At 45.9% G+C, this 24,704-nt stretch overlaps 1 protein-coding gene across 1 annotated transcript in view; it reads left to right on the top strand.

Annotated features, from left to right (window-relative positions):
- Positions 1-24,704, top strand: part of RHPN2 (rhophilin Rho GTPase binding protein 2) — a 47,415-nt gene that overhangs the window by 6,925 nt on the left and 15,786 nt on the right. Inside the window, exons 2-6 of the mRNA XM_081032491.1 lie at positions 4,695-4,810; positions 13,976-14,104; positions 16,591-16,666; positions 23,124-23,201; positions 23,592-23,716. Of these exons, the coding sequence (XP_080888617.1) occupies positions 4,695-4,810; positions 13,976-14,104; positions 16,591-16,666; positions 23,124-23,201; positions 23,592-23,716 (524 nt within the window). The remainder of the gene's footprint in view (positions 1-4,694; positions 4,811-13,975; positions 14,105-16,590; positions 16,667-23,123; positions 23,202-23,591; positions 23,717-24,704) is intronic.

Here is a 24,704-nt window from a genome sequence, read left to right as displayed (position 1 = left end):
TAATACCAGGTATAATATAATATAATACCCGGTCTTACATTAATTTTTGCTCCAAAAGTGCATTAGAGCTGATTGTCCGGCTAGGTCTTGTTTTTGGGGAAACACGGTATATGATTCCATTTATATGAAGTTCTAGAACAGGCAAAAGTCTATGGTGATAGAAAACAGGGAATTGGTTGCCTGGGGGGTGATAGAAATGTTCTATTGTTTGATTGGAGTAGTGGTTACACAGGTGTGTACATTTGTCCAAACTCAATGTACTTAAAAATCTATATATTTTATTACATAAATGATACCTCATTTAAAACATGCCTTAGGCAAGAAAGGGAATGCACTGACTCCTGTAACTGAGAAGTCCAGAGGAATGGCTTCAGGCCTGGCTTGATCTAAGGCTCACATGCTGACACTAAGACTTAGCTTCTCAGCTCTGCTTCCCCTGGATTGGCCGCATTTCTGGGGAGACACTTCCGTGCTGTGGTGAGGTGGCTGCAGGGGCCCAGTCTCAGGTATTCCTAGGTTCACAGGAGATGGGGAAAATGAAGCCTGTGGGGTTCTGCTTATCCTATGGCAGGGGCTCACCCTGAACCCATGTCAGGGCCAGGGGCCTTTGATTTTCCAACCTGCCAAGCATGAATCAGATGTCCTTCCCCTTGGAAGGTAAGTGTGGGAGCATACTCGTAGATTTACTACACCTGAGCATCATGGGCTGTGAGGTGGGAGAGTGAGATGCGGGCCACTGTGACCAAAGGCTGTGCAGTGATGCTGGGCAGCCCTCACCCAGGAAGCTTAGGGCGGGTGTCTGGGGGTTGGTTGGCACATCCCATACATTCCTGTTGCTCAGGCTGCCTGATACCCCATCTTAGAGCGCCAGGAAGGGGCACGGGCTTAAGTCCTATGCCCACCCTTACTGCCTCTAAGGTCTTTAGTAGCTCACTTAACCTCTAAGCCTCAGAGTCATGGGATCCAAGATGCTCGGTCCACAATGGCTGCCTGACACGTGGGAGACACACAGGGCTAGCGATGCAGGGGAGGTTTCTCTCAGTACTTGCCTTTCTTGAGTGTTGGCTGTTGGACCATCCTTCCATGATCTGAGACTGATGCCAATGTCCAAACCTGAGTCTGGTAAGGGAACCAACAGACCTCTTGTAGAGGAAAGACTCACTTCACTAGATGTCTTGCTGACAAGTGAGTCCCTCCCCCGACCCCCGCTCCAGGTTCCCAGGCCAAGCAGGTGTGCTTCCCTGGTCCCTGGCACAAACTTAGTTTTGGAGCAGCTCTGTATCCTGTTGTGAACCAGTCAAGAACTAAGTTGTGGGCAAGGACTGTGGGTTCCACCAGCAGAAAACCCCTGGCAGGGGCCAGTGGACACAGATAGCTAAACAGCCTGTGGTGATGCGGGAGGTTCTTCTGGCCGTCTTGCCCCGATTCACCTCTCAGGGCTCTGGGAAGTTTCCCAGTAACCCTGTCTATGTTTCTGGTGTTGCCTGCAGCTCCAGCATTCCTACTTGTCAATAAGAAGTAATGTTGTTTGGGTCCAATTATTCCGTCAACTCTAATCCTAAACATTCCTTTGTCTTATCTAGAAACTTGACCCCACATCTGTGGGCTGGTTAGGGTGTAGCAATTCTGGACCAGCCAGAAGGTGGGTAAAGTATATGAGCAAGAAAAGTTCTTATCCGTGAGCTGGAATGGCTGTTTATTTTAGCTCTGGGAATGTACATAAAGGAATTAGGTATTAAAGCTTCTCTGTCGAATTGAACACAGCTTTGGTGAACTATGTAGTTTTTAAGCCAGATTGAACCATCCTTTCATAGTAATTTTAGGAAGCGGAAAGGAAAGAGGCTGGCAATTATTTCAGTCCTTTAATGTTAAAGATATTTTAATCATATCTGAAAAAAAGACAGTTTTCTGATTTTTATATTCAATCAGGGATCATTTAATAATTTGAAAGATGTAAACTTTAAAATCATTCTAACTCAGATTCTGAAATTTGTGTAATTTGAACTAGGGGGCCTGTGTGGGGACAGGTGGGTAGCAACCTGCTGGGAAATGAGAAATCTTTGTGGAAGGAGAAACGTATCTGCCCTGCTAGTCCAAAGGCCACTGATATGGGGATCCTTGAGAAGGTTGGAGCTGTAGATAACCCACTTCTTCCCTCCTTCAGGTGGAGGCCATGGGCCTGGCTGGGGGAGGCTAGGTGTGTGCAGAGCTGCCATTGCAATGACGCAGCTGGAGAGAAAGGGCAGCCTTCTCACCAATACTGCCCACCAGCCACTCCCAGGGCTTAACCGCAGATGCATCAGTGGGCAGAACCTAAAGATAAACTTCTAAAAGGAATGGAGACTTCACTCAGATCCCAGGGTTTCAACTGGCTGAGTTGAAAGAATACCGTTGGGGGGCTGGTGGATGGCTCAGTCGGTTAGAGCGCAAGCTCTCAACAGGAAGGTTGCTGGTTCAATTCCCACATGGGATGGTGGGCTGCGCCCCCTGCAACTAAAGATTGAAAATGGCAACTGGACTTGGAGCTGAGCTGCGCCCTCCACCACTAGATTGAAGGACAACGACTTGGAGCTGATGGGCCCTGGAGAAACACACTGTTCCCCAATTTAAAAAAAAAAAGAATGCCATTAGGTTAAAATGAAATTGATTCTGACCTTAAACATTTCAGAATAAAACATTGTAATCCAAATACCCCAGGAAATATGCACAGAGAACATAGTTCACTGACAAAGAAATTCAAGTGATCACTAATATTTGAAAAAAACGTTTATCTTCACTAATAATAAATGCAATTTGGAAGAATAGGATACCTGTTTTTGCATATCAACTTGCCAAAGATTAAAACCAATACTTTTCAACTCTCATAAAAAGACAAATAACCTAGTTTAAAAATGGGCAAACAATCTGAATTGATATTTCTCAAAAGAAGATATACAGATGGCCAATAAGCACATGAAAAGATGGCCAGCGTCATTAACTATCAAGGAAATGCAAATCCAAACCATAAATGAGATACCACACACCCTAGTTTGGCTATAATAAAAAAGACGGTATATAAATTGTAACACTCATATACTGTTGGTGGGAATGTACAATAGTGCAGCCACTTTGGAAAATAGTTTGACAGTTCCTCAAATGGTTAAACATAGAATTAACCGTATGACACAGCAGTTCCACTTCTAGGTATATAGCCAAGAAAGGAAAGCATACGTCTACGTAAAAGGTTACACACAAATAAGCAACCCTATTCATACTAGCCAAAAAGTGAAAACACCCCCAAACGTCTATCAACTGATGAATGGATAAATGAATATGGTGTGTCCATACAACGGAGTATTAGTCAGGGACAAAAAGAAATGAGGGAGTAATACACACTACAACATGGATGAACCTTGAAAACATGCTAGTGAAGGAAGCCCATCACAAATACTGCATTTTGTATGATTGCATTTATATGATTGTCCAGAATAAGCAAATCTATGCAGACCGAAAGTAGATTTGTGGTTGCCTACACCTAGAGGGGAGAAAGGACAGGGAACAGGCCATGTCTTTCTTTCCTTGAGGATAACTGGGCTGGTCCTTTAAAAGCGTTAAATCCCCCCGTCACTCTGCCATAGAAATCTACTTGAAGAAAAAACTTGAGGTTTATAAAGATTTGTGTTTACAAATATGTATCAAATGATTATATATGATAGCAGATACTTGGAAATAATCTGTCCAACTCTAAGGAAATGGTAAATCCTAAGAAGCAATATTAGGCAATCATTAAAAATCAGGGTTTTGAGGAACGTTTCATAATAACGGACGTTTTCATGATAGAATATTAAGTGGGGAAACATGATAACCCTTATGTGCCACTGTACAGAAAAGCGTTAACACAGCAGGCCTGAGGCTGCTGTCCTTAGGAAGGCCTGCTTGCACGGCTGGCCCTTGCCTGGCCTCTGGGATCCTGGCCCCTGGAGTGTTGCTTCCGTTCCCTAACTGATGACCTGGCTCACTGTGCCAAGACTAGTGGCAAAAATCATATAGTTGACGACAAACACCCGCTTTCCTTCTGCAAGCCTGGAATTTTGGTACATGTTAGGGGGAATGTTCCCTTGTGATCAGCCCCCTCTGGGCTTTGATTCTCAAGTGGGCTGACCTGGGCAGACACATCATATACAGGTTACTGCATTTTCGTTGCTGGGAGAAGAATGTTCTGTGTACCCTTCATGGGAGAGAGAGAGAGAGAGAGAGAGAGAGAGAGGGAGCGCGCGCATAAGGAAGCCTGTGCATGGATTTCTCCAGACTCCACCGACTCTTTTTTCCTATGATCCAGCCATGTATCCTTACTAAGTTGCTGTCATAAATCTCAGCCATGAATGATTGTATGCAGAGTCCCGTGAGTCCTAGCGAATCTCCAGATCTGGGGCTGGTCTTGGAGACTCCTGACACAGCCACTATGTGGAGAATAATACCATGACTATAAAATACATGGGTAGGAAAGAAGAAACCAATTTATAGTGGCTGTTTTGGAGTTGGATTATTATAAGTATTTTTTTTCTTTTTCTTTTTTATACTTGTCAATATTTTACATACTTTCCAGGTTGTTTTATTGTCAGAAAAGTTTAGGTTTTAAATCACTTTCTGTTATATTAAACATCATCCGGTGAGTATGGCTGACCTCTGAAGGGGTGTCTCTCGTTTTCCCTTAGGGTTGCAATCCCCTTGCACAAACTGGCCGGAGCAAACTGCAGAACCAGAGGGCTGCCTTGAACCAGCAGATCCTGAAAGCTGTACGGATGAGAACGGGAGCTGAAAACCTTCTGAAGTAGGTGTCTGCTGGCTCAGCCTCTTCAGGGAGAGCCCAGCCTCCCCTGAAGCCTATCCACCCATTCCCTACACTCCCAGGCCTGCCCAGCTTTCTCTCCAACTCTCAGTTTTAGCGTTGGGTGCCTTCCTCCTTTCTGGCACCTGGAGCAGGTCCTTTCTTGTCTAGGTTATGGTTATGTTAACGGAAAGTACTTTACTTAGCCTGTCCATGTGTTTGGGGGTAAGGGGCCAGGGGAGAGTGTCCAGTTGTGTTTGTGTTTGTTTTTCCTGCTTTCTGTGGGACATGTCTATTTTCTCTACTGCCTAGCACTGTGTCTGGTCTAGGATCAATGCTTGGGAAGTGTTGGTTGAATGTATAATATAAAGGAAAGTAAGGCAGAAAGGAGGGAATACGGGCATTTCTTTTTTCTTTTTTTTTTTTTTAATTGATTTTATTGGGGTGACAATTGTTAGTAATTACGGGCATTTCTATTGCCAGTGTCCATCCTTCTAATGAGAGGGACCCTGTACAGCCCCAAGCTCCCGGGGCACTCATTATTATGCTGTGGTAGTAAAATAGTTACTTATCAAGCATGGAACTCAGTGAAGCCTTACCTGTGTCATGGGCAGCTCGAAGCTCTCCCCACACCCTTCAGTGGATTGCAAGACCATGTGCCAGCTTCCTCTTCTGAACTTCCTTCAGAGTCCCAGGGGTAACACTTGGCAGCCCCATGCTGCCTTTTGTACTGAGTAGTCGAGGCAGGCACCATTCCTGCTACCCCAGGAAGTGAGACAGATGCCCCCTGGAGCCTCAGAAAGAGATATCAAGCGCTTGCGGGAACCTGGAACCTGGAAACCTGGCAGGGTATGGCTAATGGGTGTTCCCCATGGGTCAGCCTCACTGGAGGACTTAGGGAGCCCACACGTGGCTCAGAGGTTGTTGGGAAAAACCCACTACACTGAGTGTTTGTGAAGGAGCCACAATACTCAGGTGGTCGCAAATACTTCCCATGGGCAGGATCAGCTCCTCCACGTGGGGGCCACTCACCAGAACACTCAATACACAGGAGGAGCGTTTCTGACCATGGACTTGGGCTAAATTTGTTTCCAAATCCATCTGTATTTGCTCCTTAAGAAAGATTTCTGGGCTAGTAAGTGGGGAGAAGAAAGGTGCAGGGCAGCATGGCCTGCATCTGTGTTTAAAGGATTTGTACACATGCTTTTGTATGTGCGCAGACGTTTTCCAACAGGGATGAGGAAGGAAGCTGTTTGTAGTGTCGGCTCTTGGGAGCAAGACCAGGGTTGCGGGGTGGAGGTGACTTCTTTTCATTGTACTCCTTTCAGTGTTTGAATATTCTTTTATAAAGTACATGAATTACTCTTATTCATTTTATTGTGAAATACTGCAAAAGGCACAAGAAGGACATAAGCAGCCCCCTGACCGGGCCACTGGGTCAGGAAATGCCAGTGGTGTGCCTGGGTTGGGTTTGTTCCTCCTGGACGAGCCCAGGACACAAGTCCTGGGGGTGGCCACATGTCTGGAACCTCTTCTGGAACCTGCTTCTGGAACAGAGTGGAAGGGAGGTTATGGCTGGAGGAGACTGGCAAAAGTATCGTAACATTTCACCTTTTAAAATGTCTGACAGCGTCTCTGTCCCCAGAAAAGCCTGGGATTTGTCAGGTGTATGGAACTGTGGACCACATGTAGCCAGTGCGACTCAGGAAAGACCCCTGATTTCGGGAGTGCCTGCTGCATGCCGGGCTTGCTGTGCCGGGAAGGCTGCGGGTACGTTGCCCTGGTGTGTTCTGTGGCTGCAGATTTTGCTTAATACTTTGACAGGCCAGGCCTGCGGCTGAGGGGGCAGGTGGGGAGCCCTGACTTGTGGCTTCCCGAGGAAGTAGGCTACAATTGATTTGCCTGTTCATTCACCCCCCACACAGATGGATTCGTTGAGTACCTACTGAGTGGCCAGCAGTGCTTGAGGGGCAAGGGAATAAGGCTGCAAGCAATTCCAACAAAGGTTCTGCTTTCATGGTGCTTAATCTCTTGTGGGGAACCTTAATACCCTAGTAAACAAATCCAATCGTGTCAGGAGGTGATATTTCTAGGATACCAATGAAGGGGAAATGTGATAGAGGTTGACGCATGGAGGGGCGGAGTTAGAGACGGGGTGATCAGGGAGGCTTTCTCTGACCAGGGGACCTAGGTTTCTAACACGGGATCTAGGGCGGTTTTGTCTGTCTTGCTCTGTCAATAAAACCAGCACACAGTTTCTCTGAGGCCCAGTGGCTCAAGCTCATTGACAGGTGGGCAGTTGATCTGGCTGGGGTGGGGGTGGGGTGGTGGTGTTAATGATTCTCACAATGACCTAAAGGTTCAAAGTGCCCGTCTGTGCAGAATGTTGTCAGAGGAAACCCTAAAGGTATTTATTAATCTGACTCAACAGGCACCAACCGTTCTGAAAACAAATAGGGCGTTAAGCCAAGCCCAGCCCTCGCCCTGTGGGTGTCCCCGGGCTGTGATGAGGTGGCTGTCCCTGACAGCGTGGGGTAGTTTCAGTCATAAACTGGGCCCCGCCGTCCTGTCTGTCCATCTGTCTGTTTTCGGGTTCCCAGATGTCCATCACAGCCTTCCGATGAAGGTAGAGCAGTTGGAATATGGTTGGAGGGAGGGCATTTGGGAAAATGTCTCCCTAAATGCAGAAGTGTGAGGGTCCCAGTCCTTATCTGCATTGGTGAGGGGGCTTCGAGGCTGGGCAGGCGCTGTGAGGGGCCCAGTGTCATACCCCTTGGAGGGCTTCTCAGATCTGTAATCAGCCAAGAGTCCATGAGCTTCCTGGAGTTTGATTAGGAACATACCAGATATTTTCAATATACTTTTTTCAGGCTAAGCAAGGGCAAGATTCCCTGTCTTTCCCCAGCTCCCTTCCCTCCCTTGTGAAAAGCAGGGGTAGAAATGTGATGATGTTTCTCTGAAAGAGAGATGGTCTTTGTGAAATTTAAAGCAAGTTGCCACACAGCTCAGTTTTAACTAACTAGTTCTTTGAACAAGAAGGGTAAGTCATTTAACCTTTTTGGGCTTCAGGTTCCCCTCTCGTGCTGGTAGCAGTGGCCTGGAGCAGGTGTGGCCCACTCTGAGGGCCCAGGTGGGCATGGAAAAGAGCGAAGGGCTGGGACCAGGGGACCGCAGGGAGTGGTAGCAACTGTGGCAAAATATGGAGCACATGCACTCTTTGGAGGGGCAACTGCAATTTGCCCCAAATGGAGGGCAGGGCTGGGGTGGCCAGGTCTTCAAATTTTATTTTTAATTCATTAATTATTTGTTTATTTTTTTCATGAGGAGCTAGAGATCTGACTTTTTTTGTTTTTTAACCTTCTGACAGTTGAATGTTTAAATATGGGCAACTAGTTCAAAGATGGTAAAGATAACACCCCGAGACCCAAGTGAACAAGTCCCACACACCTCTAGTTTGTGACCTCGGGACCAGAGGGTCATGAAGTTGTGGGCCAGTGGTGACCTGGGGTGGCTTTGGCTGCTATGAGAGTGACCCACTCTGAGGCCTGCCTCCCTCCACTGAGAGAGGGGCTGGGGGCAGATGTCCCGCCACACGGGCTGATCTGCTGCCTTAGCGTAGTGGCCACAGGAGGGCACCGGGCAGCACGTGCTCCCGTCTCCCTGGATCCCTGGCCCGGCAGCATTTGGGGTCAGATGGATTAAGGCCAAACTGCTCCCCTAAGGCCTCTGACACCGATGCCTGTCAATGTGCCTGTTCCTAGAGAGACAATTTTACTGAAAGACTAGAAGAAAAATATTATGCTAAAACAAGTGAAGACGTAGAGTGATACGGGGCCGGCAAGCCAACATCACATAGGGGCTTTTTGTGGGGGGAAAGGTCTCCGACACTTTACACTGAGGGAAATCGTGCGTGGAGGGGGTCAGCACCGTAGCTTCAGGAAATACCTGAAGGTGGCTTTCCTTCCCCTGGCCACACTTGTTGAGTTGATCACTCAGAGAAAGTAAGTGGGACACCTTCTCCTTCTTCCCCTTTGCAGTACATACCTGCTCTTTATGAAAAACCCAAGGGAATAGGCCTTCCCTTGGTGGTCCCAGCCAGAGGGAGGCCATGGAGACTCTGGGCAGGAAAGGGCAGAAACGCCCACTGCCTTATCCTGGTCTCTCTCAAGGCTTCTTTTGGTTGTAACATCAGTTACCAGACCACAGGGTCTCAGAGGAGGGGCACACGCAAGAGAAAGCTGAGAAGAGCCGTGTTCTCCCAAGAAGGCCCATAAAAGCGATTCTTTTTATCCGGAAAGGCATCCAAGACACGGGGCACCAACACACACTGAGCAGACCCAGGCTCTGGTCTTAATTCCTAATTTGGGCCAGCGGATTCTGTTCTTGTCTGTTGCCCCAGGCTGTTCCCCCAGCCTGGGCACAAGGAGCTGGCACAGGTACCCTATTCAATGGGTATTCCTTATTCGAGAAGCTGCCTTCCACCAATCAATCAGTGACAAATTGTTACCTGTACTAGAAACAGCTCAAACTCTAGAGTTGCTTTCTGAATCACCGTTGTACCCAAAGGTCAGCATCGTAGAAACCAAACCTGAGGTTCCGCCTGGCCACTGACCCTTTCCACAGTGACCCACATGAAAGAGGTTCACATCCAAAGAGCATCAGTTTGTTGCCAATCGTAAAAATCTCAAATTGTTGCCAAGTCTAGAGGGAGGAGACATTGGATATCAGTATGTAGAGGCAGAAAAATTGTTGGCCTATTTGGAGGCTCTCCAGATATTCAGACAGGCGTCTTAGCATCTAAACGTTATATCTAAGTTGGACTCACTCTGCTATGAACCAGTCAGCACCCTCTGCCCCCACCCCCACCACAATTGCCTCTATAGAGTGGTCTTTATTCTGCCAATTGTTCTTTCATGACTGACATGGGTGGAGCCCGCACCTGTGGAAAGGACTACGCCAAGTTCGAGGAGAAATACAAAGAAATAGAAGGAAAAGAAAGGTCTTGACGTTCAGGAGTTGTGATTGTTTATCTTGCCTCATTCTAAGATGGATTTGAGGCACCTTAACACACTCCTACAACATGTAAGATTGACACAGGAGTGAATGAGGATGTGGGTGGGACGGAGGAAGAAGAATGAAGGAGAGATTTAGCTGGAAGGAAGGCTAGTACATGCTACCACCAGATCCTATATACTTGATTAAATGTGGGCCACAGTTTATCTCCGAGCTTCTGGGAAGGCCGTATGAAGAAGGGATGTGACCTGGAACACATTCCATACCCATTAGCCAAACGCAAAGGAGTTGCTCAGAAGAAACCTTTCCCAATAGTCAGGGCTGGGAGAATTTTCTTCCATTCATCCTCGCAGACGTTATCAGGTAGTGAATCAGTCACGTTCTCAGTAACATCTCTGTAGTACAGGTTTTACAAGCAGCAGGTGGTAACCCAGGGTACGTAATGAAATCAGTTCAATGGGTTGCTATTGTGGTTTAATAAAAAATAAATATTTGGTCTTTGTGCCTGGTTCCTGGCACAGAGCTCCGAAAAGCCCTGGACTCTCCTGAGCATGTATGCCAGTGACGTGACTTCTGTTGGGGGTGGGGGGGGGGCTTCAGAATGGAAAGGGGGGCTGGTTGCCAGAAAGACCAAGCCTGATGAGAGGGTTGGAACTTTCAGCCCCAACCCTGGACCTCCAGGTTGGGCAAAGGCGCTGGAGGTTGAGTTCAATCATCAGTGATCAATGATTTAATCAATTATGAAGCCTCTATAAAGCCCTAAATGATGGGGTTTGGGGAGCTTCTGAGTCTGTGAACACATGGAGGTGCGGAGAGGGTGGGGTGCCCAGAGGGTGGAGTGCCCGAGGGCATGGAAAGTCCATGCCCTTCCTTGACCAATGGATCTCTTCCATCTGGCTGCTCCTGAGTTGTACCCTTTTAAAATAAACCTCAGTAAATGTAAGTAAAGTGTTTGCCTGAGTTTTGTGAGATGTTCTAGTGAATTATTGAACCTGAGGTGGGCATGGGTTGTGGGAGCCCGTGATTGAAACTGGTTGTTGAAAAGTACAGGTGCCCTCTACTTGCACCTGGTGCCTGAAGTGGGCGGTCTTTTGGCATGGAGCCCATGGCTCTGAGGTCTGTGCTCACTCCGGGGTTGGTGTCAGAGCTGAATTGAATCATTGGGCACCCAGTTGGCGCCAGAGAATCAGAATTGGAGAGTTTCAAACAGCATTGTGGTTTTGTTTTTAAAGATGTTATTAGAGTAGAATAGACTATGTTAGAGTGTCACATGGCAAAGAGTGGTTTTATGAGAATTTGTTTTAGGGGTGCATGTGTTCATGTACTATGTTGTGATAGAACATGTATTTGTTGTATTTGGTGATCATAGCTTAAAAAAAAAATCCCCAAACCAATGATAGTCGCCAAGCTCAGCTTCCAAGATCTCCTTACTTGGTCGGGGAGCCCACATGCATGTGTGACAACTTACTGGGCAGTATGTAGGGCAGGTGCCATTACCTCTGCAGACAGGGTCGGGCTCAGCTTTTCCTGAGGGGGCTGAGGATAAGCTTGTGGTTTGGTCAAGGAGGACCTCAGTGAAGGGAGGAGGAGAGAAAGAGAGAGAGAAGGGAGTGAAGTATGAAAACATCATGGAGAGACCCTGATGGGCCCAAATGTGTGGTGAGGTGGGGAGCCGCTCCAGTGGGGAGGACAGGTGGTAGGGGGAGCTGAGCACTTTGCTCTCTGGAGGAAAGGTGGTGAGGGAAGCAAGCTGGTGACAGGTGGCTGGACTTTCATCAGTGGGGCGGGGAAGGTGGTCAGGCCCCAACTCTCTGGCTGGCTGGGGCTCTTGGCTGATGAACCTTAGGTGTCACCTGTGAAATGAGCATAAATTCTAGCCCGGTGTGAGGGATGACCGAGGATCTGCCTGGCTGGAGCACGGAGATGCGCTCAGCTAGGTCTAGCTCAGTACTTGGTTTTCATTGCCACCGCGAGTTTTGCTTTGATTCCTAGTCGATAAAATGAGGGAGCACCTGTAAGGTCTTCAAGTCAATGTCACCTCTGCTGGAGGTTTTGGGAGAAGTTCATTCCTTCGTAGAGCTTAACACTAGTCCATTCTATAGCTGTACCACATTCGGTGTATGTATTTGCCATTTAGTCGGTGTCTGGATTGCTTCCACTTTGAGGCTATTATGAATAATGCTACTATACACGTTCATTTAACATGTCTTTGTTTGGACGTATGTTTTCATTTCTCTCATAGATTCCTAGGAGTGGAATTACTCTGTTAGATGATAGGTTTAGATTTAACATTTTTAGAAACTCCCTAAGGTTTAGATTGAACATTTTTAGAAACTCCCCAACTGTTTTCCGAAGTGGCTGTACCCCTGACATTCAGCAGTGGTGAGGGTTCTAGTTTCTCTACATCCTCATTAACATTTGTTATTGTTTGTCTTTTTTTTTCTGTTTTTTTAGGATAGTCAATCTAATGGGTGTGTATTGGTTTCTCATCATGTTTTCAATTTGCATTTCCCTATTGACTGATGATGTTGAGCATCATTTCATATGCTTATTAACCATTCATAGTCTTCTTTAGTAAAATGTCTATTCAAATCTATTGACTACTAAAAAATTAAGTTGTCTTTTTATTATTTAACTAACAGAACTCTTTATATTCTGGATACAATTTTTTATCAGATATGTAATTTGCAAATATTTTCTCCTAGTCTGTGGCTTATCTTTCCTTCCTTCTTTCCTTCCTTCCTTCCTTCCTTCCTTCCTTCCTTCCTTCCTTCTTTCCTTCCTCTGAAGCACAGAAGATTTTATGTATTTTGAAGCACAGAAGTTTTTAAATTCGACTTTTTTATCAATTTATCAATATCTCCTTTTATGGACTGTGCTTCTGGTGTATAGTTAAGAATACTTTTGCCCAACCCAAGGTCATGAACATTTTTTCCTATGTTTTCTTCTAGAAGTTTTAGAGTTTTAGCTCTTGTATTGAGCTCTCTGATGCATTTTGATTTAATATTTGTGTATGATATGAGGTTTAGATTGAGGTTTATCTTTTGACTGTTGTGCAGAAAAGAGGTACCATATGCAGGCCTGAGATGGCTGTCCTTAGAAAGGCCTGCTTATAAGGTTGGCCCTTGGCTGGAGTCTGGAAACATAGATTTCAGGAGAGTTTCCACCAGTCCTAAGACTGATAGGAGGGGCTCATTGTGCCTAAACTGTTTGTACAAACAATGTGCTTTATGTTGAACACCTGCTTTCCTTCTGGAAGTCTGGAACTTTGGAACATGCTAGGCAGAGGTGCCTACTTGACTCGCCCCCAGTGAAAACCCTGGATGCTATATCTCTAATGAGCTTCCTTAGTGGATAGTATGTTACATGTGTTGTCATAACTCCTTGCTATATTCTGAGTCTCAGGAGGCCTCCTAGTGAATCACTGAACCAGGGGGTGGTCTTGGGGACACTGACGGACAGAGGGATGTCCAGTTGCTTCAGCACCATTTGTTGGAAAGACTGTCTTTTCCCCCTTGAATTGTCTTGTCACTTTTGTCAAAATCAATTGACCATAAATGTAAGGATTTATTTCTGGATTCTGTTCTGTTCTATTGCCTATCCTTATGCTAGTACCACATTGTCTTGATTACTGTGGCTTTATAGTAAGTTTTAAAATTGGATAGCATAAGTCTTCCAACTTTGTTCTTTTTCAAATTTGGTTATTCTCGGTCCTTTGCATTTCCATATAATTTTTAGCATTAGCGCGTCAATTTCGACTAAAAAGCTTGCTGGGTTTTGGAAGTGCATTGAATCAATAGAAAATGTCAATAGAGAATTGATACCTTGATAATAGTGAATCTTCCCATTCATAAACATGGCAGGTCTCTCCATTTCATATCTGAGAAATGTTTTGAAGTTTTCAGGGGCTGAGAACGGGTACCTTTTCTCAAGGCTAATTCTTTGCAGAGATATCTTTAGGAGTCATGTCTGGCAGCTCAGTGTCATTGGCTATGTCCCAGGTCTGTTTACTGGTAGGTGTGGCTCAAAACGGGGCAGACACCTGACATCCCTCGGACACCTTATTCATCACATCTGTCGGTGGACCCATAGTGCTCACTGGGCACCTGGGATACTTGGCTGAGGGTATTTCTCTCCCCCTTCTATTTTTAACAGAGCAGCCACGAACCAAAAGGTACGGGAGCAGGTGCGCCTGGAACTGAGCTTTGTGAACTCAGACCTGCAGATGCTCAAGGAAGAGCTGGAGGGGCTCAACATCTCTGTGGGAGTCTATCAGAGCACAGAGTAAGTGGGCGTGGCGCTTCTTCCAGATACGTTCTGAGCCTCGGAGCATGCCGCATCAGGGATGGACTCAGAGAGTCCCAAGGGTGTCGTAGCCCCCACTTTGGGAAGCGAGGAAATGACCAGGTTTGGGGTTGAGCAAGGTGCAAGAGTTAAAGGGGTGAACTTCTGAAGTTTGTTGGGAATACCCAGAGAATTGACCAAGACGACATTTATTTGTCCTGGGACTCTTGGAACGTAGATTTACAGGAGCTGCGTGGCTGGGTCTAGGCAAGGAGATGGCATCTCTCATGTGGGCTGGGCAGTGGCTCTGTCCTAAATAGGCTCTGAAAGCACCTGTGGTTATCTTTGAGAACTGACCTGCCAGGTGGGGCCCAGGTGGCCCTGCCTTCTTCCCCTTTAGCCTCACCACCATGCACAGGGTCTGACTGGCTCACTCCGTTGATAGAATGCAAAAACTTACGAACTGCCTTTTACATCAACGGTGAGGGAGCCCTTGCCAGTTCCCTGAGGAGAAGGTGCAACGGAGACACTTCAGAAACGGACCTTGTTAAATATTTGAGAAACGAATGTGCTAATGCACAAGCATCCATTAGGGAGTGTTTGCGGGAGGTGAGGTATCGAGCGAGGTGTGGCCTTCAGAAAAGCTCAGAGAATCTCCCACCCCATGGTGAACTACCTCGGAAAGAAATGTCCATCTTTAAGGAGAAATCACTTTGAGAAATTCCAAAGAAGGGTTGGCCTACTTTTCTGTGTGGGGAAGTGAGACTTCTCAAAAGCTAGGGCAGCCTCGGAAACTCAGTCAGAAAATAGTTCTCTGGATTAACAGGATGACATTTGGGGAACCTCTGAGTCTTTGGAATGTGCTTTTCCTGATCATCCCCTGATCCATCCCCTGCATGGCACGGCGTGTTTTTCCGAGCGGAGGGAAAGCGTTAGCACGTGAAACCTCTGCTCTTCCTTGTTACGTCGCGTGCCTTGGCTCGCTCAGCTGTGGGCTTACAGTGCAGTTGTGAACACCTAAGCAAAACACCCAGTGAAAGGCTTCTCCGAGCCTTCCCTTCGGTATTTAATTCCAGTGTTTTGCCCAAAAGGTCAAAGTTCCTCAAGGAGGCATGGCAGGGCCAAACTTCGGTGATACATGGTGGATGTTTCATAGTCCCATTTGCTTTACTGAAGCGCAGGGATGTCCATCATGAGGGCACCCCACAGAGACATGCAATTAAGGCCCCTGTGTGATCACGGTGTGGCTCTAAAGTGGCCAGTCGGTCCCCTGTGCTATTGGGAAGAGGGGAGAGAGGTGCACATTCCTAATGAAGCCTTGTATTTGACTCCACCCCCTTCCTATTTTCAAAGCAGATTGTTTCTTTCTTAGCACAGTTGATCTTTAAACACTTGTGTGAAATAGGTGGGGAAGAGACAATCTCATCGTGCAGATGAGAAAACACAGGGAGGCCGGAGCTCATGGAGAAAATTACGTTAGCCCAAGTTTGGGGCTGGGGTGCCCTGGGCAGGGGGGGCCTCAGGACACTGGCTGCTCCTGGACAGTCAGCCTTTGTCTCCAGCTCTGTGTGGGCTGAGGACAGGAGGGCACGGGGGTCCAGGGGAGAGGGGCGTGGCCCATCCTCATCTCCTTCCAGCAGGGTCCAGCTTTCCCTGTGGGCATCTCTGTTGGCTCTCGCCTGCTGAGAGCACAGCCCCCCTTGTTTTCTCTCCATCACAGAGGCAGTTTCAGTTTACAGCTGCATTGTCCACTCACCCTGCTCAGCATTCCTGGCCTCCTCCCCGGGCTGCGCTGAGCAGCCATAGGAGGTCTCCTGTTACAGGTCAGGGAGCTAAATCCCTATTTGCAAAACAGCCTGAGCGGGTTCACTTCCTGTTGACCCTGCCCCTAAGAAGGAGGCTCAGGGCTCACTCCCATGGTGAGCTGTCGGGTAACTGGGTGGTCAGCGGGGGGAGAGGAGTTGGAGGGGCCTGACCCTGGACAGGGAGCTAGAAGCACTTGGATGTCAGATGCGTCCCTTGCCTTCCGGGCTTTCCCTGTGCAGGTGGTGAGACACCCAGGGAGGTGGGACCCACTGTGGTGACGAGGGAAGGAGGAGGAGGGTGGATGGAGATTGGGGGCTTATGAAGGAGGTCCAGTGGCGGGGTGGTGTACCCAGGTCAGGGAGCACAGAGCACAGACGCAGGCCCTGGGGCACAGTGGGTTCTCAGCACAGTTACTGAAGGAAGGGTTGAGACTGGAGGGATAAGTTGATAAGCGGGCCCTCGAGTGTTAGGCTGGATCGTCCAGAAGTCGCCGGGGACCGGGGCCAGTTTTAGAACAGCGACAGGGATGTGACCAGTGTTGTCTTTTATGGAAAATGAACCGATGTGGGCTGGGTTGGCGTGAGAAGGGGGTGAGGACCTGAGCTGGGCTGCTGGGGGAGACTGTGGGTGCAGAGCGGCCGGAATAGGGATATTCATATACCTTGCTGTGCTCTTTGTAGGGAGACGTTTACGATCCCTCTGATTCCACTCGGCCTGAAGGAAACCAAGGATGTTGACTTTTCAGTCGTCCTCAAGGTAAATGTCAAAGTGATGGGAGCTGGACTCATTGTTGAAGAAGGAAATACAGAAATTGTGGATTCCCTGCAAGTGGCCTAAGGCTCAATGGGCCACATGTCTGTTGATGTCTGCAGGGTGACCCTGAGCCCCCTGGGCAGACCACACAGAGAACCTTGTGCAGTCCTCTTCTCCTTTGGTCACTCTGAGGCTCGCTCCTTTGCTTGGGGGCAGGGATTGGAAACCCCCTCCAGCCAGCCCCCCGGGAGGCCAACTCAAAGAAGTACAGTGGTGGATGTGCTTTGGAATTTCCAAATTGTATCCTAGTATAGTATCTATTTTTCTTACATTTTGTAACCGATGCAGGCCATGTGTTTAGAAGAATAGCTACATTGCCCCCCCCCCAAACATTTTATTATGAAAATTTCCGAACTTACAGAAAACTTGAAAGCATGTTGCCTCGAACTCCTGTGTATTCACTACCTAGATTTTACCGTGAACTTTTTACTGCAGTCACTTTACCCCACAGTCCTCCCTCTGCATCCCTGGGTCTCTACGCCAGTCCACCCTGATCTTCGGGTGCAATTCAAGTCACTCAAAGATGTTGGTTCACTGACCTTAAATACTGGAATAACTAGAGTTGATGGTTGTTGTTTTCCCATCTAATTCCTGGGGATCTGTCCTCCTCTTCCCTCCCTCCCTCCCTTTTTTCCTCTCTCCTTTCCTTCCTTCCTTCTCCTCCTCCTCCTTCTTTTTCAAATAATAGCTTTATTGAACTATAATTCATATACCGTACAATCCACCTCTTTAAAGTGGACTCTCTCTGGCTTCCTCATAACTAGGTGTGTCTCTGGCAAGTAGCCAGTACTTGGAGGCCCACCTGTGCCTGTCTCTGTGCCGGGTGCTGGTGATGTCACAGGCCCTGTCGGCCGGCTCTGGGTTTCAGTGGGGGATGCAGGTGGGAAGCGGGTGAGGGGCTTTGATGGAAGCATCAGGAAATGTGGCGCCCCACAAGAGATGCCTCTCCCAGCCTGGAATGCCTTCTTCTTCTCTCCCCAGCTCCATCAGCCTGAGTTGTAATGAATCACCTCCAACTTCCATTTAGGAGGAGAAAGTGGAGATGGGATGGAAAGTTGTGCCTGTCTCTGGGCTTTCCAGCACAGGCGTGGTGTGTAGGAATGAATCCCAGCATCATGAAGAATGCTTCAAAGAAATAAGTTTCTTTTTCATAGTAACCCTATTGATTGACTCATTTTTGACTACTTTTAGTTTAGAAAAGAAAAAAATCATCACCTGGCATTTTGGGCGCTATAGAATTTGTCCTTTTAAAATAAATGGGTTAATGTTTCAAACGTTTCTGCAGTTGACCTCCCTTCTGGAGCAGAGACTGAATTGTTTGATAGAAGATCTTTCACTCAGAGCATTTTTTGCCTGTTGCCTTGTTTAAATGCTGGTCTTAGTACCTGTGAGTTTGAGAAGGGATGCTGGTTGTCTTGCAGGACCCAGGATCACCAGAAATTTGATTATCTGGGGAGTAAACAATCCAGGAGCTGCAGTTTAATGCCAACTTTTCGCAGGCAACCTGAACTTTCAGGTGTGACACTGGTTGCATCTGTGAGACTCAGACAATGCTGTCTGTGGAAATGTCTTCAGTGACTTTTGTAGAATAGTTTCCTTAAGAATCAGTTTGTTGCTTAGTGCCAGACCTGCAAGAGTGCAGGCATTTTAAAGGGAGACTCTCTTAGAGAAACTTGGGAATTTTATGGGCATCTGTAAGGACTCAAACATATCACGTGCTGAATCCCACATTAAAGGCAGTGAAAAAAATCACGTTTTGGGCATGGCCAACTGCTGTTCGGCTGAGGCTTCCAACCATGTCATTTTATCCTAAAAGGGACTCTTCAAATGTCAGTCATCCAAAAATGAGAATGTTAAGGGATGTTCTGTTTTCTCTCTTCCGCATTTGTGCCTGAGAGTAACACAGACAGGTGCCACAGGAGTAGTTTGGCCGACTTAATGAGGGCAATCCAATGTGTCTTCCAAATGTGACGTGTGTGTCTGTGTGATGTTTAATGGTCAGTAAAGCTTCAGGATGTGACTTGGGTTTATTTTAAAACAGGCTTTAAAATGGTCTCATTAGGAAGCACCATCAAAATAAATTCCCTTTCCAGAGAATTCAAGTTGGATTTTCTTTTCTTTTCTTTTCTTTCTTTCTTTCTTTCTTTCTTTCTTTCTTTCTTTCTTTCTTTCTTTCTTTCTTTCTTTCTTTCTTTCTTTCTTTCTTTCTTTCTTTCTTTCTTTCTTTCTCTCTTTCTTTCTCTCTCTCTCTCTCTCTCTCTCTCTCTCTCTCTCTCTCTCTCTCTCTCTCTCTCTCTCTCCCCCTTCCATTCCTCCCATCTGTGTGTGACTGCTTATCTCCCTGCACCTTTGGTTACAATGTCATTCATCATTTTGATGTTTTAAAACTATCTTTTTGATTTTTGTGAAATCAGGCAAAAGTAATACCTTATTATAATTTACGTTTTTTTGATCGGTACTAGTTGAATACATTCTCACATGTGTTTATGTGCCCCTTCTATTTCTCCTTTTCAAAAGGACTGTTTCTGTCTTTTGCTTTCCTTAGTATTACTACTCTTCTTATTTCTTTTCTTTTTTTTCTTTTTTTTAAAGATTTTATTGGGGAAGGGGAACAGTGTGTACTTCCAGGACTTTTTTTCCCCAAGTCAAGTTGTTGTCCTTTCGATCTTAGTTGTGGAGGGTGTTGTTCAGCTTCAAGTTTTGTCCTTTCAGTCTTAGTTGTGGAGGGCGCAGCTCAGCTCCAGGTCCAGTTGCCGTTGCTAGTTGCAGGGGGCGAGAGTCGAACCGGCAACCCTGTGGTTGAGAGGACATGCTCCAACCAACTGAGCCATCGGGGAGCTCAGCGGCAGCTCAGCTCAAGGTGCCGTGTTCAATCTTAGTTGCAGGGGGCGGAGCCCACCATCCCTTGCAAGACTTGAGGAGTTGAACCCACAGCCTGGTGGTTGAGAGCCCACTGGCCCATGTGGGAATCGAACCGGCAGCCTTCAGAGTTAGGAGCTCTAACCTCCTGAGCCACCGGGCAGGCCCTACTCTTCTTATTTCTTAACAAGAATTTGTGTTGCATGTGAAGGATGTTAACCCTTGGTTATATATATTGCAAATATTTCTCTCAGTACATGCTTCCTTTAACTTTTGTTATATAAGCAAGTTTAAAAGTATTATATATATATTTTTATACAGATTTTATGTTATTAAACATATCAGTCCTTCCCTTTACAGTTCTGCCTTGATGACTTACTTGTTCAGAAAGGCATTCTCCACACCAAGATGTCATAAATATTTTGCTATTGTTTCTTTAAGTGCTTTGTTTAAAAATTTTTAACATCAAATCATTGATCTATCTAGAATTTGTTTTGGGGTAAAAAGTAAGATGTAAGGCTATAACTTTTTATTTTCACCAAATGGGTAGCCAATTTCCCCTGAACTATGTGTAAAGAATCCAGCTGTGTTGCTGGATGGTGTCTGTTTTCCTCCTCCCTCTCCATCCACCCTCCTCCATCCTGCTCTGTCTGGGGAGGCAGAAACCAGCTCCTGCTCTGTGGTTTCCCACTGGGTGTGGCCTAGGGGCGGAGCAGCATCTGGAGATGAGAGGGTAGGAGAGGGAAGTCCAGCATTTAATTCCAGGCTCCCTCAGCTGGCTTCCTTTTGCATTTGCGTAGGGAAGGCCAGTAGCTACCTCTCCAGGTTTCCAGAGCTCCTTCTCCCCATTGACCCTTCAGCTCTGGGATTCTATTGACTCTGCAGGTCCTGCGTCATCCACACCACGGCAATAGCCCTATCCTTAAACTCACATCGGTCAGTTTGCACAAATGTGTGCACCACTTCTCTCTTGACTGGACTTGATGGATGCCCCAGCCTTTCCCGTTTCTGTGGAATTCTGGCTTTAGTTGTGTACCTGATTCTTGAATCTGCCACAGTCCGTTTCTGATCCATATTTAGTTTCATTGTCCATTTCTCACTGTTTAATCCCCCGCGTGTTTTAACACCAAATAGAGCAAGCCTCCTTTATTACTATACTTTCCCAAATATTCTTAGCTTTTCTTCCATGTTTTTTACTTTAATATTTTGTCAAGTTTCCCCAAAATCGTACTTTTGGGTTTTGATTGAAATTTCTCGAGATTCATAGCCTCGTTTGGACAAAATTTTCCCTTTCCAATATTGCACATTTTCATCCATGAATATAATATTTCTAATTGTTGATATCAACAAATAGCAAGTTTATGAGGATGGGGACCACATCTGTCTTGTTAAAAAAGGGTTTCATGAATTAAATGAAAGAATGAAATAACCGATGTCCTTCGGTGAAGTTTAATAGTTATCTGCTTACTTAAGTTAATTTTATCCCTAGGAACATTGTGCTTTTGTTGTGATTGTGAAAATTATTGTTCCCCTGTTATATCTTTCTAACTGGTTATTACCTGTATAAGAAAGGAAGACTTGACTTTTACATGTGAACTTTTTGACCACTTTATCGAATTCTTATTAGTTCAGTAGTTTTTCAGTTGACGCTCTAAGATTTTATAAGTGTACTTTCTTTGTTGTTTCTTCCTTTCTAATATTTCTATCCCTTATTTTTTCTTCATTTGTTGGCTAAGTAACAGAATTATGCTAAATAACAGCAGTGATGGCAGAAATTCTACAAACTATGTTTAATGTATTCTACGTTACTAAATTTTAAAGTCAGGAATACATTTGGAATTTTTATTAATATCTTCTTTTGACTTCAGTAAGGTTTCTCTTTAAACGTCTTATTTTAAGTGCAATCTCTCTCCTTTTGAGGAAATTTTTGCCAGTGTCCACAGTGGAGGTTGACAGAATAACGTGCTGCTCTGAATGGTGGCCCTTAGCACGGCTCGTGGGATGTCATCTGAGAAGATCGAGATAAACTTTGTCCTTCACCTCATCCTCATTGGAATCAGTGTCAATAATAACAGAATTAATAACGTTTGAAAACCATTTCAAATTTCACAAATCATCCTATTAGAAGAGCTGATTCCAAACACCAGCTTTTTAAGTAAAATCATGAATAAAATCTGTGGCAGCATCATCAAACAAAAAGAAAACTTGGGTAAAAATGACCACAGTGAAAAACAGGGAGCCTCTGCATATCCTGAGGCCCAGCAAGACCTCTTCTTGGGATTTATTCTGAGGAACCAATTTGACGTGGACACAGGGATGACCTTCACATGGTGTTATCTTTCATTGCAAAACGTACCAATGACTTTAATGCTCACCAAGAGGGTGTGAAGACTATCATGGTGCATATTGGCTACCACGTAGTAGGAGCTAAACTTACTTGTTGAATAAATAGCTTAAATACGTTTATTACATTGGAGAATTATATGACCATATTAAAGGTTATGTTATAGATTATTATATGGCAAATGAAAATGTTTGATGCATTGCCAATTTAAAAAACAAAGCAAAGCAAAGGTGTATATTTATTCAGTACAATCCCATTTATGTAAGGTGAGGGGATATGGTGTGTGCGTGTGTGTGTAGATATGCATTGAATGTGCAAAAAGCAGGAGGAACTTTATCGTAGAAGGTGTGTAAAGAGAACACTCACAGATACTTGAGAAAACATAATTGCACAATCTCCTCAACTTCCTTGCCACCAAGGAGAGCCAGCACTCATGGAAGATGTTGTGCAACAACGAATTCACCATACCCCCTATACTGTTCTTTTCCCCCCCCCCACAATACTTGCCATATTCTAATCTATGATGTAATTTACTTATTTGTTGGGCCCATTACGTATTATCTGTGCCCCCTGCAAGAATATAAGCTCCATGGTGCAGGATCTTTGTTTAGTGCACGGATATATTACCCAGGCTGTGTGAACATGCCTGGCACAGGGCATGTGCTGTGTCACGTGACTGAGTGAACTCACAGGGCACTCGTCAAACACTGGGCTGTGGGCCCCATTAGGGGGTCTCGCTGGGGTACCTCATTTGTGGAAGTGCCAGAGCTGCTCTCACAAAGGTTCTCACGCAGATCCTGACGGTACCATCATCATAATAGTCCCCAGACACAAGTTTACTTTGTGCCCGGGTACTGAGGACAGCCCTAAAGATGAAGGTCTAAGCCCCTGATTATCTGTGACATTTGCCAGAATCGTTAATGAATAGGTCATGTAATTGTGGCGCAAAGACATTAAAAAAAAAAAAAAAACTCAGCTTTCTTTGTTACCACAGCATCAAAAGCAAAATTTTAAAACGTGCATTAATGATTGATAAAATAAATCCCACCACTCAGAAAATCACTGTGGTGTACAATCTCCCGTAAGTTTTCGTGTGTTCTACATTTATTTCTAAAGGGAACACATTAGACATTACTCTCCTACCTATTTATGGCTTTGAATCACAACTTACAGTGTCTTCTCTCATTTTCCTTACAGGATTTTATTCTGGAACATTACAGTGAAGATGGCTACCTATATGAAGATGAAATAGCAGATCTTATGGACCTGAGACAAGTATGGTTTTGCACGCAGCAGGGAGCGGAGGATAGCTGCTAGAGCTTGTTGAATCTTTAGAATATGCCATAATTGCTCACTTGAGGTCTTATAGATGCACAGACTGTTGGATCTGTGCATCCAACAGATCGGGAGGGGATCGGGAGGGATTGTCGAATCATCCATTCCACTTGCCACAGAAGACCAGGAGAGATACCTGCCCGCTGGCATGTCTGGGGCTGGATTCTGGGACTTCTGAGTTCACCCCAGCCCTTTCCTCCCCTCCTAGAGTTCACAATACCAGCAGCAGGGCCCAAGCTCCACAGACGTAGCATATGTGAGCACCTTCCGGGATGGGCCGTCTGCTCTGTTCTCACCTGCTCACCCCTTCGGTGCTTCCTGTCCTTCCAGGCTTGTCGGACACCCAGCCGGGACGAGGCCGGAGTTGAACTGCTGATGAGTTATTTCATCCAGCTGGGCTTTGTCGAGAGCCGATTTTTCTCGCCCACCCGACAGATGGGGATCTTGTTCACGTGGTAGGTGCCTGGGGCTTGTGCTGTCCCCCTTTCAGTCACAGCTTGGAGCCTGGGCACCACAGAAGCTCCTCTGCTCTGCAGGCCCCTCTTTCTAATGTCCCCTTTATGCAGGAGAGCCCAGGACGTGTAACTAAATAGCTGTTGGTTTGTGAAGGGGACCTGAGGGGGAGGAGGCTCCAACAGAACTTGCCTTCTTGATTCTCAGAACAAGTGAGCCGAAGAAAAGGGACTTTTTTGTGTGTGTGTGTGTGCTCATTTTATCATCAGAGAAACACCAGGGCTCTGAGGTGGAACTAACAGGAAGCAAGAGTCCTGTCCCCGATGGGACTGGTCTGAGGTGGAGGGTGGGAATCACGTTTTGTCCCAATGTCAAGAGCAGGAAACAGAAGTAGATCAAATTTAAAAATGGAAGCAGAACATTTGGTTCTTCCCAGAGTTGGTATTTTCAAAGATTAATGTTGTTGAAATACTTCAGAGGTGCTGAGTGTGGGTGAGAGGAGACTAAATCCCGATAGCTAATGGGCACATTCAGAGTTAAAGTTTTACCACAGCAGGCCCATAGGATGCCTTCCTTTTGAAAGGAAAAGTGGATCACGTTTTGTAAAGATGCTGCTAGCTGTCTGCTCTGGTGAAGGGAGTAAAGGGGATTTCTCCTAGGCCTCAAATTAGGGAGAAGTTGTGTGTCTACCTGCTGATTGATGTGTGAACTTTAAAACAAATCTTGAATCCTTTTGGACTTCAGAAGAGATTATGAGGGGTTTTCAATTGCTGTATTTCATTTAGGAGAAACCTTATATTTTTAAAATACTTCATTTTTTAGAGCAGGTCAAGTTTACAGCAAAATTAAGAAGAATGTACGGAGATTTCCCCTATGCCCCCTCTCCCACATCCCAACAACCTCCCTCTCTACCAACATCCCCCCCATAGTGGAGGTGCATTTTACTGCAATTGATGAACCTCCCACTGGCACGTGATTGCCCAGAGTCCA

The sequence above is a fragment of the Rhinolophus hipposideros genome (assembly GCF_964194185.1).
Source record: "Rhinolophus hipposideros genome assembly, chromosome: 21".
Classification (NCBI taxonomy): domain Eukaryota; kingdom Metazoa; phylum Chordata; class Mammalia; order Chiroptera; family Rhinolophidae; genus Rhinolophus; species Rhinolophus hipposideros.
This window is presented reverse-complemented; position numbering and strand designations above follow the sequence as displayed.